Genomic DNA, 14,239 nt, shown 5'->3' with positions numbered 1-14,239 from the left:
TCTAGACCACGGAACGTCAACTGGTGGCCAGCGAGCCACATCTGGCCCGCCAGAGCTTTCCATCCGGCCCCCCAATAGTACTGCCCACAGGTACTATACGCCAATCAATCAAACCCATTAAATACCCACCTCTGAGTAGACTGAATTATTAAGTCTCCAAACGCCACTTCCCGTTGCCCGTAAATGCCTCCATGTTTTTAGAACCAATCAGAATGCAAGCTCGGAACGTGACTTCAAGCAGTTTCTGGCTACACTGAGGAGCCGGCTTTGGTTGGTGGTGATCAGACTGTAAACACAGCTGAAGGTGGGTCTAACCTTGTTTTGTGTAGCAAAGTGAAGTAAAAGTCCTAATGAGATTTTTGTCGGTGAACCTGCGGAAGGATCGTTACTGGCTGCTGAGCGTACTCCCCGGCCTGTGCGGGGCTCCCGGCTCCTTTGCTGTGAGGGTCTCTCGCGTAGGTGGCTCAGCAACTCGGTGTATACCTGCATACAGTCACAGCCCCCCCCCATATGCGTCCGTCCCTCGGTTGTCACAAAGCCTGCAGCCTAGTATCTACTATTGTTATTAAAATGAATGTGCTGCCATTTTGTGCCATTGTGGTTGTACTGTGTGTGTTTATTTTTAATATTTAATTTCAGCACTGGTAACCGTCGCAGCAGTAGGACACTACAGAATACATTAATCCCGCAGCTGATCTGGTAACGTAGCTGGTGAAAGTGAAGTTGTCGATCATATCTGACGTGCAGCTGAGCAGCGCAGCAGCATCCACATCAACATGTTTGTACGTCAATGAAGCCGTCAGCTGTCATGTTGCTGAGGCTGCATGTGGGAGCACCTAAACACACACACAGACGCACACTCACACAAACACACCAGCTGCCAACACATCCAGGGGTCAGGATATTCCCAGTGAAACATCGTGTTCTGCATGATCAGCAAATCCCAAATCACAGCCTGAATATCCCTTTCCCATCTCCCACCACTGAGCTGTCCTCGATGGGGTCGGGGGGTGGGGTGGAGGAGGGTGGGGGGTTGGAGGCACTGGAGGTGAAAGCCATCACTCCTAACATGGGTTTCTGTCAGGATCCCTGCAAACGCCTGTAAATCTGACCTCCTGTCAGCTCTGAGAGGCAGTGTTCGGGTCAGCGGGGAGAAAAATCTCCAGATTCCTGAAGGCAATCCACGTTAAATCAATAAGGGGATAATCTATTTTCCAAAGTCATCAATAAAGCTGAAGCCTAGTGCTTCAACAAACAGTGACGAGAGTTCTCTGGCCTCCTCCCACAGTCCAAAAACATGCTTGTTAGGTTAACCGGGTATCAAAATAGGTCTGAATGTGACTTGTCTGTCTCTGCGTGTTAGCTTTTTCACAGACTGGTTACCTGTCCAGTGCATCCCACCTGTACCCTATGACAGCTGTGATAGGCTCCAACCATCCTTAAATTGCATAAGAAGATGGATAATTTAACTGTAATGTTTGATGGATCAAATCTATTCAGTCTGAACAGAAGTGAGTGAATACATTCACCCTGTCAGGAGCAAAGTTAGCTCTTTTATTTTTGGCCATAGTGGCTTTATTTGACAGTATAGAGAGACAGGAAAGTGGAAGGAGAGATGGGGAAGACGCAGCAAAGAGCGACGGGTTGGGACGCGAACCTGCAGTACCTGATTTTGCCACACTGGCACCTCGTTACTTTTTTTTTTTTTTTTAAGCTTTTCATTTTCACAGCTGAAGTTGCAGATGTTTCACTCCTGAATCTCTCTGTAACATTTAAGTGAGTCAGAAGGCTGCAGAGAGCATCCAGGCCCGACCTGCTTCGTATCAGCACATCAGTGATGTTCCACTGCTTCCAAACGTCTTCTCAGAGAGCCTCTCATCTCGTCCTTGTGACTGCAGTCGTTAACGCTGTGTTTCTGCCGTCCTTTCCCACCAGTGTTTGCATATCGCTGAGCAAATTAACTGCCAGAATTGCATCGTCTGCACTCTCTTATTGAATCTCACCGGCAAATTGGTTGTTAGGAAACCTCAGGGGTGGTATCAGCACCGGGCATACCCAGCAGAGCTGAGGCTCCGCCGGGCTGACAGAGGGAAGGTGGATTAATGGAGAGGGAGGCAGGATAGGTGGGATGCACTCATCATTACTGGCACATGACCTTTAATAACAGCAAAACATCCATCCACATAAACAGATAAACTAATTAAAACTGAAGGTTTTAGCTGATGTATCAGACGAGCTTTTGGTTTTTAGTCACAGAGAACAGAACTGAAGGACTGATGCTCTGTCTGCAGTGGCTTTTCTGAGCTTCTGTAGCTGCAGCGTCCGTCTCCTTTAGTTGGGTCCTTGTTTGACTCTGACCTTTGACTCTGAGCCTGTTTATCATCAAACATCCTCTATAAGCTACTCCAAGCACTGGACCATTTTCTCTCTGAGTGTCTCTTCACAGTGTAAATCTCCCACCATTTTACCAATTTGACCAGAGACACCAGTTTGAGTCCCACAGATCTACTGCCCTCCAGGTGCAGCCGGTCACTCTTCACCTTATCGTGAAGAAAATAGATGGAAAGAAGGTTTTCTCTCTCCATCCTGGTGTGTCTCTCTCTTTCTGGAAACTCTTGATTTCCAATCAAAACACAGGTTGGACTGCATGCTTCACTGCCTTGTCCAACAGGAAGCTAATGGAGTGTTACAGTGGGAGCATCTAGCAGCGTTACGCCACCTCAGTTCAGACAGGCAGACTAAAGGTGAGGCTGGAGGTGTTGGTGTCACCTCAGGATGTGTTTGTGTGCACGTCCTCCTCTGGCAGAATTTAGCAGTAATATATTTGTTTTTGTAAAACACTCATATTTGTGGATTTTTCAGTCTTAGGTGTTTCATTTGCAGGTGTTAGAAGGTTTGAATATTGAATATAAAGATGGTACTGTCTTTACATTTTCCATTGTTATAAGTCACATTTCATGAGGAAGACGGTGGCAGATAAGCCATCCGATGCAGCATGAATGTGCATATATTGATGGACTTGTTTCATTCACTTGAGCCCTGCTCGCTGTCTTTGTGCAGTTGTGAATGCTTGGAAAGGTAAAGAATGTCACTCCTATTGATTTATCCATTTTCAGCTGCGGTTCTGCTTAAAGACTGAACTCCTGATAAACCCGTCAAAGCCGTGCAGTCATCCATGAGCCTCCTGTGTTGTCTTTCGTTTTCCTGCTGATCCTGTTCCAGTGTTTGATTTCCGCCCGGCTCCCACTCGACGTGTCGCCTCTAATGGGCATCGACGGCGCTCTGTGTGCCTTATTGAACAAACTATTTGAAGCCGAGTAGGAAGCTGGTTGTGTTGCAGATCTGTATCTGTTGGACCATATCGAGTTAACATCGATCTGGTGTGCTCGCTCCAGGATTATCTCTGTCCTCTGGATAACTTTGAGGAGAGAAGCTCCAATTTAATTCAGAGGACAGGAAACAAAGTAACAACTCTGAAGAGTCGAAGAAACATGGGATGACCACAGACATTCATCTGCAAGCTCTCAGCTATCATTTCTTTCAGGTGAATTACGTAAAGCTCTTCAGGTTGTGTGGCTGTAAAATATTGATGCTGTTATGATTGTGCAGCACTTCAGAAACTTCTCAGAGATGTCAACAAAGGCTAATGGCAACACAACAGCCTATGAATGATTCAGGGAGGGAAGGGAACGGCAGAGGATTAGAAAAAGAGTCTGAATGGTGAAACAATCGATAGCTGTTTGAGAACCACTCCTTCATTTAGGTAGATAATCAAGGATTACACCACAAAATATCCAAATGGAGTTCTCAGGTGCATAAAAGACACTGTTCTGATCTTCCTGGAGATTACTAGTCTTACCAGGTGATTAACTCTCCGGCGTGCAAGAAATTTTAGTGACTAAAATGTCGACATGGGGTCAGTACAGAAAAACTTTGGGTCTGTTTGTGTTATGCTGTTTTCTTTAATCTCACTGATTGTGTTTGTCAGCCAGTTTTATGCTCTGAGGAGTTAGCCAGGCTCATCTGTCAGTTGAGCTGTTTTCATCATCACTTTGTGCTTTAAGTGTTACCTCGAAGCTTCTGCAGCAGTAAACTTTCTACTGTTCATCTGTCAGCGATGGTTCACTGCCAAACATCAGAATATAATGAAAAATTATAACAAACTGTAAGCCTGTAATGTTAATAAAACAAACTTTTTACACCACTTGGCTCACCAGTGGGTTGATTCCTATTAAAAAAAAAAAAACTCGAGTTGTAGGACGTGGTTCTTTTTTTTTTTTAATTATAATTTTAAATGTGTTTTTATGAAATGTCATAAATAAAATGTCACAGTGGCATTTATGAAGTCCTGTGAAAAACAGCCTTACTGCGTCCTTGGGCAGCTAGGTGCTGCTAATCAAATGTATTTGATTAACTGATCATCAGTAAGTGTGCAGGATTCTAGCTGTTAGCTGATCGCCTGACACTCGCCGGGCTGAGAATCTCATCAGTTCACTACCAGAACAGGTCGCTTTCACCACAATTAGCAAGCAAGTTGGCGCGGCTATTAGCGCTATTAGCAAACGGTTGTCCGATATCGAGGGGGATCCGCGCTCCCCGGTCGTCTGACACCACTGGACTGTCAATATTTTCTGGCTAGAGCCGTGAGTGTGAGCACTTCTATAAAAGCAGACATTTGTCAGTTTGATGGTCTGGAACATTCAGGTGTGCTTTAACACGATGCCACAATCTTCCCAGGAGTGAACGTTCCAGCAAATTCATCCCAAGGTCAGACCGTCCAGAGAAACAGAACAAAACCCTGGTCCATCGATCGGAAATACTGCAAAAAAAAAAAAAGGTTACTTCAAGTTATTGCTGCTATAAGTGATTCTACAAGCTACTGAATCATGAGGTGTAGAGTCCTGTGAAAAACATGACTGCAAACAGGGTCATAAATGACTCCACTCAATCATCCACAGGTTAAACAGAACACAACAAAACAGGCTAGTCTAAAAGCAAGAAAACTCTCAGGATGAGATTTTTCATATTTTCATATGTAAAGTTGCTGGGATAAGTACATTTCTTCAGTGATTTCTGTTGTTTGGTTTGAGTGTTATTTGAAGCCCTCTCTGGTGTGTTAGTCTCTGAGCTGATACGCTGACATGTCAGTAAATAATTGGCATTGGGTCGATCCATGAGTGCCTCCCACCTGACCCCCTCACAATCAGCTGTTTTTTACGACAACTGGACTGACATGAAATTGGTGCAATTTTTCTATTGAAACTCTGAGATATCCGAGATGTAAACCATCGTTTGTTTTTTACTGTAAGAGCTCCCAAAGTCAGACATCATGTTTCACAGCAAAAGAAGCTTTTATTTGGATTCTGATTGCAGGGCTCGCTTCTTAATACAGACCCCGTTAATACTGTGAAATATGCAAAGTGTGACATGTTCCTGTGGTTATTATCGGTGAATCTGTCCTGTGGCTGCTGTGAGCTGCACCTTTGAAATCACACCTGAGCTGAGAAGGAACAAAATAATCTTTTGTGCGGAGCTGATGGTGGAGGATACTGGACACGCAGCTCTGGGTAAATGTTAATTGGCTGCGGTTCTGCGGCTGGTTGGGTTTGTTCAGTGTGGCTCACAGCAGGGTGGTTAACTCCAGATTACCTGAAATCCAGCCGCCGTGTGCTCGGCTCTACAGGAGCATTTAAACAGCCATTTGTACGTGTGCATCCAACTAATTTCAGCTCTGGAAGCTAAATATAAATGTAAGGCTAAAAGAACCTTTTAAAATACATGATTAGGCTGTGTGAGGCTGAATATTTAGGTTGATAGGGCATAGAGTAAGAATTAGGGGATTAATAAACTGGAAATAAGTGTGTATTCTCATGTTATTAAAGAGGTCGACTGATATGTTTTTATTAAGGCTGGAGCTGCAGAACTGCAGAGAGGCAAGGAGAGGAAAAGGTGCTGGTTTTTACTGCACACAGATCTCAAACCCGAGTGTCCCGGGTTAAAGTGCTGCAGAGTTCATCCACTGATCCACCCTCGCCTGTCTTTGTGCCTTTTAGTCAGTCTTTCAGAGGCTGAAATGTGAAGCATTAAATATCAAAATGCTGCTAACTGCAGTTCCTCTAATGTCCTCCAAATATTTACAGCCTGCTTCAGAAAACAGATTTGACTTCTGTGGATCGTTTAACCCTTCGTAACACCTGTACAGGTGGATACTGCAGTTAGGGGTGTGGCTTCTTTGAGCAACCCTTGTTCCAAGTGTGGTTTCTGTAGCTGACTGCCTGCTACGTGGGAAGCCAAACAATTGGAAATCTTGACTAATGCTAGATTCCACTCATCCAGCTGGATCGGCACTTGGACGTACGGCATTATCGCCCAGCACAGCTTGGCAGAGCACAGCTATCCAAACTGGAAATAACTGGGCTTTTACTTTGAAGGGTTCAGCATTTCTCCTTCACAGCAGCTCTTAAATATTTGGTTTATCTGCTAGTGAATTAGGTTCTGCTCATGGAAGGTGAAATTTCCAACATAAATGCAAAATAAGCTTCCCTCAGTTGCACTGGGTTTTTATGTGAATTTAATAACGTATCAATACGCTGACACTAAATCTTCATTCGATTATTCAGATTCACAGTTGTTTTCTGTATATCATTGTTTTTATAATTGAATATTTTTTGCAAAAAGAGAGAGGAACCTGGTCAAATGTAGCTGACCATGTTGCTTGTCACCACCACGGGTGACCGGGTTGGACCGTCATACCTGACTCACCATGCAAATAAAAGGAGGACAGCGTGCAGCATCCTCTGGTTGTTTGCTTCATCAGACAGGCGGTGGCTTGTTTGGCCTGCTGGGCCGTTAGGCCTCACCTCCGCTAATCTGAATGCTTAAACTGGACCTCTGCGTCATGTTTGTGCTGTTGGTGCCTTTTGGAGCAGTTATCCATCAATATGGTGATCAGTTTGTTACAAATTAGCAGATATGTTAGTTGGCTCTCCACACTGTGATCCTAATCTGGCCACTTTTTTTACTCTGTGCTGCCTCACCTGATTTAATGAGGCTTTCTGGCAGTTTACACCTGGTTGAGCGCATGCCCCACATACCAAAGCTGAGACCTTACCTGAGCAGCTTTGAGCCCACTGTTGCACACCTTCCCCATCTCTCTCCCACCTCCTCATTTTCTGTTCCTATCAAATTCAGGTAATTGAGGGACTGATGACTGATATTTGGGGTTTTCCCTTCAGTTTCAGACGCAGTACCAAAGAAGTCTTGCTTTCATGTATCTTTTTTCCTGATGTTTTTATTATTTGTTTGTTCTTTAGCATTAATTGTCCTTCTGATGTTCTCTTTGAGGAACATCAGGCTATGATTGTGTCCGTCCCTCTGTACCAACTTTATACAGCATGTTAAGAGCAGAGTTTACAGAGCGCCTCGCCTTTTAACACCATCATGCAAACATCACTTAGTGCCCTCCGTGCAGCCATTTACAGTCGAGTGTTAGTCATTTAGCGCTCATGCTGAAGGGCTCAGCGCTTTAATAGTGACTCACATCCCACCGTCTCACAGGTCAAACATGAAAATCACATGAATGAATAAAAATGTGCATTAAGGATGAAATTAATCCCACCGTTCCCCGTTTTTCCTGTAGCAAACAGTACCAGGTCCACTGGTTATTTACTGCTGATGATCGATGATGCTGCAGAGCTGGATTTTTAATAATCAGCTGACTGCTGACCTACTCGTACACGAGCACAAGGTGAACAAATGTGATAACGGCCGCTACTTATTTATTAAATTAAAGGTCCAAAAGGTGATCCATCACTCTGGATGCTGCTGTGTTTGTACAAAGAGACCGAGTGCTTTGTTTAAGGGCACGGGAAATTAATGTCACCTGTTAGCATGCTAACTAGCATCATGATAAATACGCTTGCTTTTGTCTAATTAATTCTCGCTCTCGCCTTAAAACCTAAACCGAGCGATCGGTCTGTGTCGCTGCCCCCAGGCTCCCGAATCCAGCTCAGATCCTGCTCTGCTGCTTCTGCAAAGACGCTCCGATATTCCCGAGCACGGAGTCCAGTCTCATCTCAGTCAGTCAGTTATTGTTGTTTCTACTCTGAGACCCTTTCTTAGTTCATTCTTTTTCCCTCATGAAGTCCTTATATTTTCTTTCCAAAGTGGAGCTATAGTCATACATACTGTATTCCTGGTGGCTGTTCATGTTAAAAGCTTCTATTTTATCAGGTCAGAGTATGTAAAGGAAATCCCTGTGAGCTGAAAGCTTCAGACTGCTCCAAACACGCAGTTTCACACAGTGTTTTCTACACTTTGCTCTGTATGATGTCATAGAGAGGGGGTATCCCTAATATGGTCATCTCAGGCACTGAAACCCCGCCCACCTGTTTGGTTTTGGGAGCAGCCAATCAGACAGAGGGTAGCCGAGCAGTCCCCTTTAACTCTGCTGCATGACTCCTCTCTTTTCTGTGTGCTTCATTATACTTGCATAATTATTATATTTACTGTAAAGCCCTTTGGCTCAGCTCCTGTTGTTTTTAAATGTGCTGCATAAATAAAGGTGACTGAAAGTGAATTTGGTATTTGCATTGAAAATAATGCCAAACAATGATTTTTCCTAACAAAAACCATTTTTTTAAAGGTGCTCTGTGCAGGAATTTCACTGTGGCAGTGGGAGGTTGTCAATGAGCCTGCTGGCTTCACCATTAGCTCCCAATTTGTTTAGTTTAAAGGAAAATTGTGCGTTTTTTCTGGGCTGCGTGTGGTTAGCGGGCCTGCTCGGTGGAGATCTGCATGAATTCAGCCAGTTCTGAACGACTCCTCCGCCAGGCACACGTTCATTACGCAACATCGAGCCTGCAGAACAATCGCTGAAGTTAAAGCAATCAGCAGGAACAGAGGGAACGCTCCTACTCAGTGAAATGAAAAAGGCATAGCAGAGAGGAAAGAAATGAATTTTAAATGTCATGCTATACTTTAGGCACGTTTTAAATTAAACGCTCTGCATGCAGTTTAATTAAAATACAGAAATGGACTGTGGGCTAATAAAATGTAATAAGTTTTAGTTTCCCTCATGTTGCCCTTTCTGTTTCCCCTCATGCTGAGCTTACCTTTGTTCTCCTGTTATTGTCACTTCCTGTTTTACTTTGGAAGTGCCTTTTCTTCCATCCTCTGTGTTCAGTTTCCTTTTCCTCTTGCAGTGATCGTCCTGATTGGGTTCAGCTGTTTCTCGTGTCTGTATTTCAGCTTCCTTTGTCGTTACCTCTGTTTTCCTCCATGTTTTCCCTGCTGGCCGTCAGCGTTTTGATTTTCCTTCATTTGGGTTTTACATGAACTTTGTTACTCATCACTTCAATAAAGCTTTTAGTTCATTTTGTCCTCCTCTTGAGTCCACAACCAGAGTGATGACAAGAAGTTCAATAAGTGTGTGTTGTTTTTTTTTCCCCCAGTCTGTATCTTGGAGTTCGTCCTGAAGGCCAGTGTAAATATAATATCCACCTCTATGTAATTAAATCCTCACCACATCCCTCCACAGGACACACTGAACTAATACAATCAACCTGCAGTATAATCAACTCATTTTTTCTGTTAAATTTAAATGTAGTAAAAACAGGTTTTCCTGCAGCTGTTTAAAGGGAGGCGTAGCTCCCTCTAGTGGTGAGAGTGAGGCGTGGCAGTTTCACTCCATTCGAGCTGAGTTTTCCTGCATGTTTGTGTGTCCCGCGTGTGCGTGCAGTCTGTGTTATTGTTACTGAACCGTTTGTGCTTTTGTGTGTCTGCAGGTTTTTAATCGTTCTGGGCTGTTTGATTCTGGCCATACTGACCACGTTCAAGGAGCACGAGAAGGTGTCGGCGCACTGGCTGGTGATCCTGGTGAGATCTGACTTATGTTTTTATGGCTGAACTGAAACCTTTTTAATTTGCATCATCCAACACACGTTTCACTCAGATTCAGAAAACAAAGGTAACATGTTTGAACGATGTGGTTCATTTTTCTTCCACTTATTCAGGGTCTTGGGGGGGCTGGAGCATAAATGTGGTACCTACACTTAATATTTAAGCTGATGTCAGCTGGCATGAAGTTTTAATTTTATAACCAAAAGGAAGTCAAAGTCATGTGACTGCCAGGTGTTTTCAATTAATCATCTTTTTGCAATTATGTGGTGCAAAATTCTCCCAAAACGTGTCACATAAAACTCTCACAAATATCATTGACATGTTTGTTTAATGAAAATAATGTCAAGAGCAGACATGCAAACAGTTAAAGAAATGAAAAGTACAAAGTAATAAGTCTGGTGCATTAAAGCAGGAAAAACATTAAATGTCATGAAATGCTGAAACATGTTCAGACACCAATAAAAATGTAAGAAATCTAATTTCTGGTTGAAGTCGTTCCACCTGCACAGTTTCAGGTTGCAGTTCTGAACAAATCAGAGTTTATTTGGATAAAACACATCAGATATTCTATGTTCACATTTTTTAAAACCTTATTTCAGTTGTTTTTGTGAATTTTGAGCCACACATTAACACATTTACATCCATCACTGAGCGCAGGCAGAGGAGGTGTTTCCAACAGGTGCTGTATTAATTCAATTATGCTGAAACATTTGAGTTTTAGTCTGTGTTGCTGCAGTGTGCAGTTTCAGTGTATGGGAAAAAAACCCAAACAAGCGTTGAATGAATTTCGGACGTGCTCTCGTGCAGGAGACCTTCGCCATCTTCATCTTCGGAGCAGAGTTTGCGTTGAGGATCTGGGCGGCGGGTTGCTGCTGTCGCTACAAAGGATGGAGGGGCAGGCTGAAGTTCGCTCGCAAACCCCTGTGCATTTTAGGTAAGGAGGTAAAAAGCTCTGAGCATCAAGCATGAAGAGGAGGATTTTTCTCAGTATGCAGTGCTGAAAGTCACCGTGGACTGAGACAGCTTTGAGTAGAAACCTGATTAGTGATCACTGTCATCACTGATTAGGCAACAAAATAAGACGGAAGCATGAAATACATTTTTATTGCTAATAATCCACTCCAAAAAGTTTACATCTAATATTGTTTTAATGTGCAGCACTTTGACTGAGGAAACGTTTTCATTGATGCTGTCTGTGTGAGTGGAAACCAATCCTAATTAAACGTATTACCAGCATTTCATCAGCGTCTTTATTTTCAGCTCTTGTTAGGAGCTCATCATCCCACAAAGACGACTTAATCGGCGTGTCGGGTCAGACTCATTAGATTCGAAGAAAGCTTGTCCCCGACCGTCTTTAATGTGAGGTTTTGCCTGCTGCTGTGTTTTCGGCCTCAGACATCTTCGTGCTGATTGCCTCGGTGCCGGTGGTGGCGGTGCGGAACCAGGGAAATGTGCTGGCCACGTCCCTGCGCAGCCTGCGCTTCCTGCAGATCCTGCGGATGCTGCGCATGGACCGGAGAGGAGGGACCTGGAAGCTGCTGGGCTCCGCCATCTACGCACACAGTAAGGTAAGCGTTGGACCCAGGCACACTTCCTGCTTTTTGCAGACACTGCAGCGTGAGATGCATCAGCAAAAACAAAGCAGGAGAGGACTCTGAATTGAGCTGAAGTGTGAGCATTTTAAGGGGAGTTGCATCAAAGGTCTGGATATAGAAAAAGCTCTCTGGGAGGAGCTCGGTGTCACTCAAAGCATGAGCAGTGAGTTTCTGAGATGACTGGAAGTACTTGGAAGTCTCAGGTGATGTGCAGTGGAGTCAGCCCCTAGTGGACGGTAGAGGAACTGCAGTTCTTGGCTTCATTTTTCAGCCCTGGCAGTTGGTGCTGGGCTGTGAAAACATAATGAATTCATAGCTCTTCCATGTAAACAGTCTTTTATTGGTTTAAAAATAAAAACTAGATTTCCTTCACACACTGTTCCTGTTTCCTGCAGGAGCTGATCACAGCCTGGTACATCGGCTTCCTGTCCCTGATCCTCGCATCCTTCCTCGTCTACCTGGTGGAGAAAGATGACGCCTCTGTGAATGGGTCCGACCACGAGAACCCCACAGCCCAGCCCAAGGAGCAAGACTTTGACACCTACGCCGATGCGCTGTGGTGGGGGCTGGTACGTACATTAAAAACTGCTGCATCATCACCTGAAGCTTATGGAGCCAACCGCACAGCCCTAAAAGTGCACTCGGTGAATTAACTGACATATTTCCACCAGTTCTGCGGTGGAAATTTTGTTTCAGGAAAACAAATTCAGAAAAATGCTCGTCTGAGTGTCAGTTTGGAGTTCAGCGTAGATTTGGCTGCAGCTCGGTGGGCAGATGGTGCCCGGCTAAACCATCAACTGATAATATTTTGGCTTTAATTCAAATCTGGGACTTCTGCCAAAAAGGGGGGGGAATCAGGTTTTCGTTACTAATAATGTGCTTGAGGCTGGTGGAACAACTCGACGGTTTCTGGTGAATCCAGTTTGAAAGCGCTTTGAGCTTTAATGAATGCCTCTGGCAAGAGAAGCACCGATGCCTCATTAAAGCGACCGTCCTTCAACCGCAGGGGCCAAAAGTTCAAACTCTGTGACAGCGAGCATCTGCACGGCCAAAACGTCCTTCGACAGGATGCTCCACTGTCACCGCCTGCTGCTTGGGGTGGTCGTCTGACCCCGGGAAACACCGAAGAGCCTTTTAATGGATTGATGCAGAGGTCACAGAGGGGGGAGATTCTCCACGGAGACATTACTGCTGAAGCGAGGACGCTGAATTCGTTGTGATGAACGTCGAGGACTAAATTTAAAAGATTTCCTGTCAGTGAACGTTTTATTTTTCTCTTCGTTTGCAGATCACACTGACCACCATCGGTTACGGGGACAAAACCCCAAAAACCTGGGCTGGGAGGCTGTTAGCCGGCACCTTTGCTCTCATTGGAGTTTCCTTCTTCGCTTTGCCTGCAGTGAGTATGCTCTCCTGCACCGTTTACTGCTCACGGGTTTCATTTTAGTCAGATTAAAAAATAATTTGGAGCCATGAATCCAGGATTCATGTTTTATAAAATCTGTGAATTTGACCTTTATTTATGAAGCAGAAATGTGCAGTGTAGCAAAAAAGTGCATGTAATTAGTGAAGTCTGTTATCAGCTGCAATCAATCCCGTGGATACAGGTGGCAGATCTCCGCCCGTGCCTCCTTATAGACCAGAAGTCCGTCTGCTGCAATCAGTGTTACAAAAAAACAATGCAGTCATGAAGTATTTGAGCAGCTGTGTGAATAAGTACGTGTAAACCTGTATCTGCTTTTGTTGCTTAATGCTGAGAGGATGAATTTTTAAGCCAAACTGTGACCTTTTCCTGACTTTAACCAAGATGTTCTGCAGACATTTTGTCCAGTTTTTGTGTTCAGCAGCAGGATAACAGCCTGCTGAATGGAAATTATTAATAAAACCAATAACAGGTGATCAATAGTACCTTTCCTTTGATGCCTGTCAGTACAGCTCTGTGTGTTAAATCACGACCTTTAGCCTTTTCAGTGGGAAGTGATGCTGTGACCAGGGGAAGGCTAATTTAACTGTGAGTAGCACCCTGCTGGATCCAGAAGCAGCAGGCTGAGTTCTCTGTGCTTTTGGCTGCAGGGTATTCTGGGCTCGGGCCTGGCCCTGAAGGTCCAGGAGCAGCACAGACAGAAGCACTTTGAGAAGCGCAGACATCCGGCTGCAGGGCTCATCCAGGTGAGACGCTACCTGACAGCATCAGCGTCTTTCTGTTCGGTCCACCTGGGACTTTCTGTGTTTTCTGGACTCAAGTTCTGATTGATCTCCTGTCTTCCTTTCTCAAGTCTGCCTGGCGATATTATTCCACCAATCCAATCAGGGAAGACCTTATTGCCACATGGAGATTTTATGAAACTGTCATCTCTCTTCCCTGTTTCAGGTAAGTTTGAAATTGGCGCATGCCAAAATGACACTGATGTTTTACAGTGTGGTTTTTATCTCGGTTTGGTGTTTGTCTTTGTGAACGGGTATTTAAGCCCCGCCTTACATGCACATACTTTATCCTTCCCTCTCTCCCCGTCCACAGGAAGGACACCTTGGAGGCCATGGCGAGGTAGGTCACTGTTTGGTCTCCTTGCAGAGATACAGTTAATCACACAGAGCGGTGCCTAGAGTAAATGCTTTGTGACGGGCCTTTAATTAGCCCCGCATGCTGGAGAGACTAATGAACATTTCCTAGAATATCTCACCCTGCTCTCCTTTAAATAGCTTCCTGTATTAATTCAGCACTCGGATAAATCTCGGGGCTAATG

General features: G+C 44.5%; 1 protein-coding gene across 1 annotated transcript in view; it reads left to right on the top strand.

The window, feature by feature from the left end:
* kcnq3 (potassium voltage-gated channel, KQT-like subfamily, member 3) overlaps nucleotides 1-14,239 on the top strand; it is a gene marked incomplete at its 5' end in the record, with an annotated part of 71,215 nt that overhangs the window by 45,026 nt on the left and 11,950 nt on the right. The window contains 8 exon segments of the mRNA XM_030752594.1: nucleotides 9,786-9,876; nucleotides 10,708-10,834; nucleotides 11,296-11,468; nucleotides 11,891-12,064; nucleotides 12,784-12,894; nucleotides 13,569-13,664; nucleotides 13,772-13,866; nucleotides 14,014-14,040. Coding sequence (XP_030608454.1) covers nucleotides 9,786-9,876; nucleotides 10,708-10,834; nucleotides 11,296-11,468; nucleotides 11,891-12,064; nucleotides 12,784-12,894; nucleotides 13,569-13,664; nucleotides 13,772-13,866; nucleotides 14,014-14,040 — 894 coding nt within the window.

Source organism: Archocentrus centrarchus, chromosome 17, assembly GCF_007364275.1.
Source record: "Archocentrus centrarchus isolate MPI-CPG fArcCen1 chromosome 17, fArcCen1, whole genome shotgun sequence".
Lineage (NCBI taxonomy): Eukaryota > Metazoa > Chordata > Actinopteri > Cichliformes > Cichlidae > Archocentrus > Archocentrus centrarchus.
This window is presented reverse-complemented; position numbering and strand designations above follow the sequence as displayed.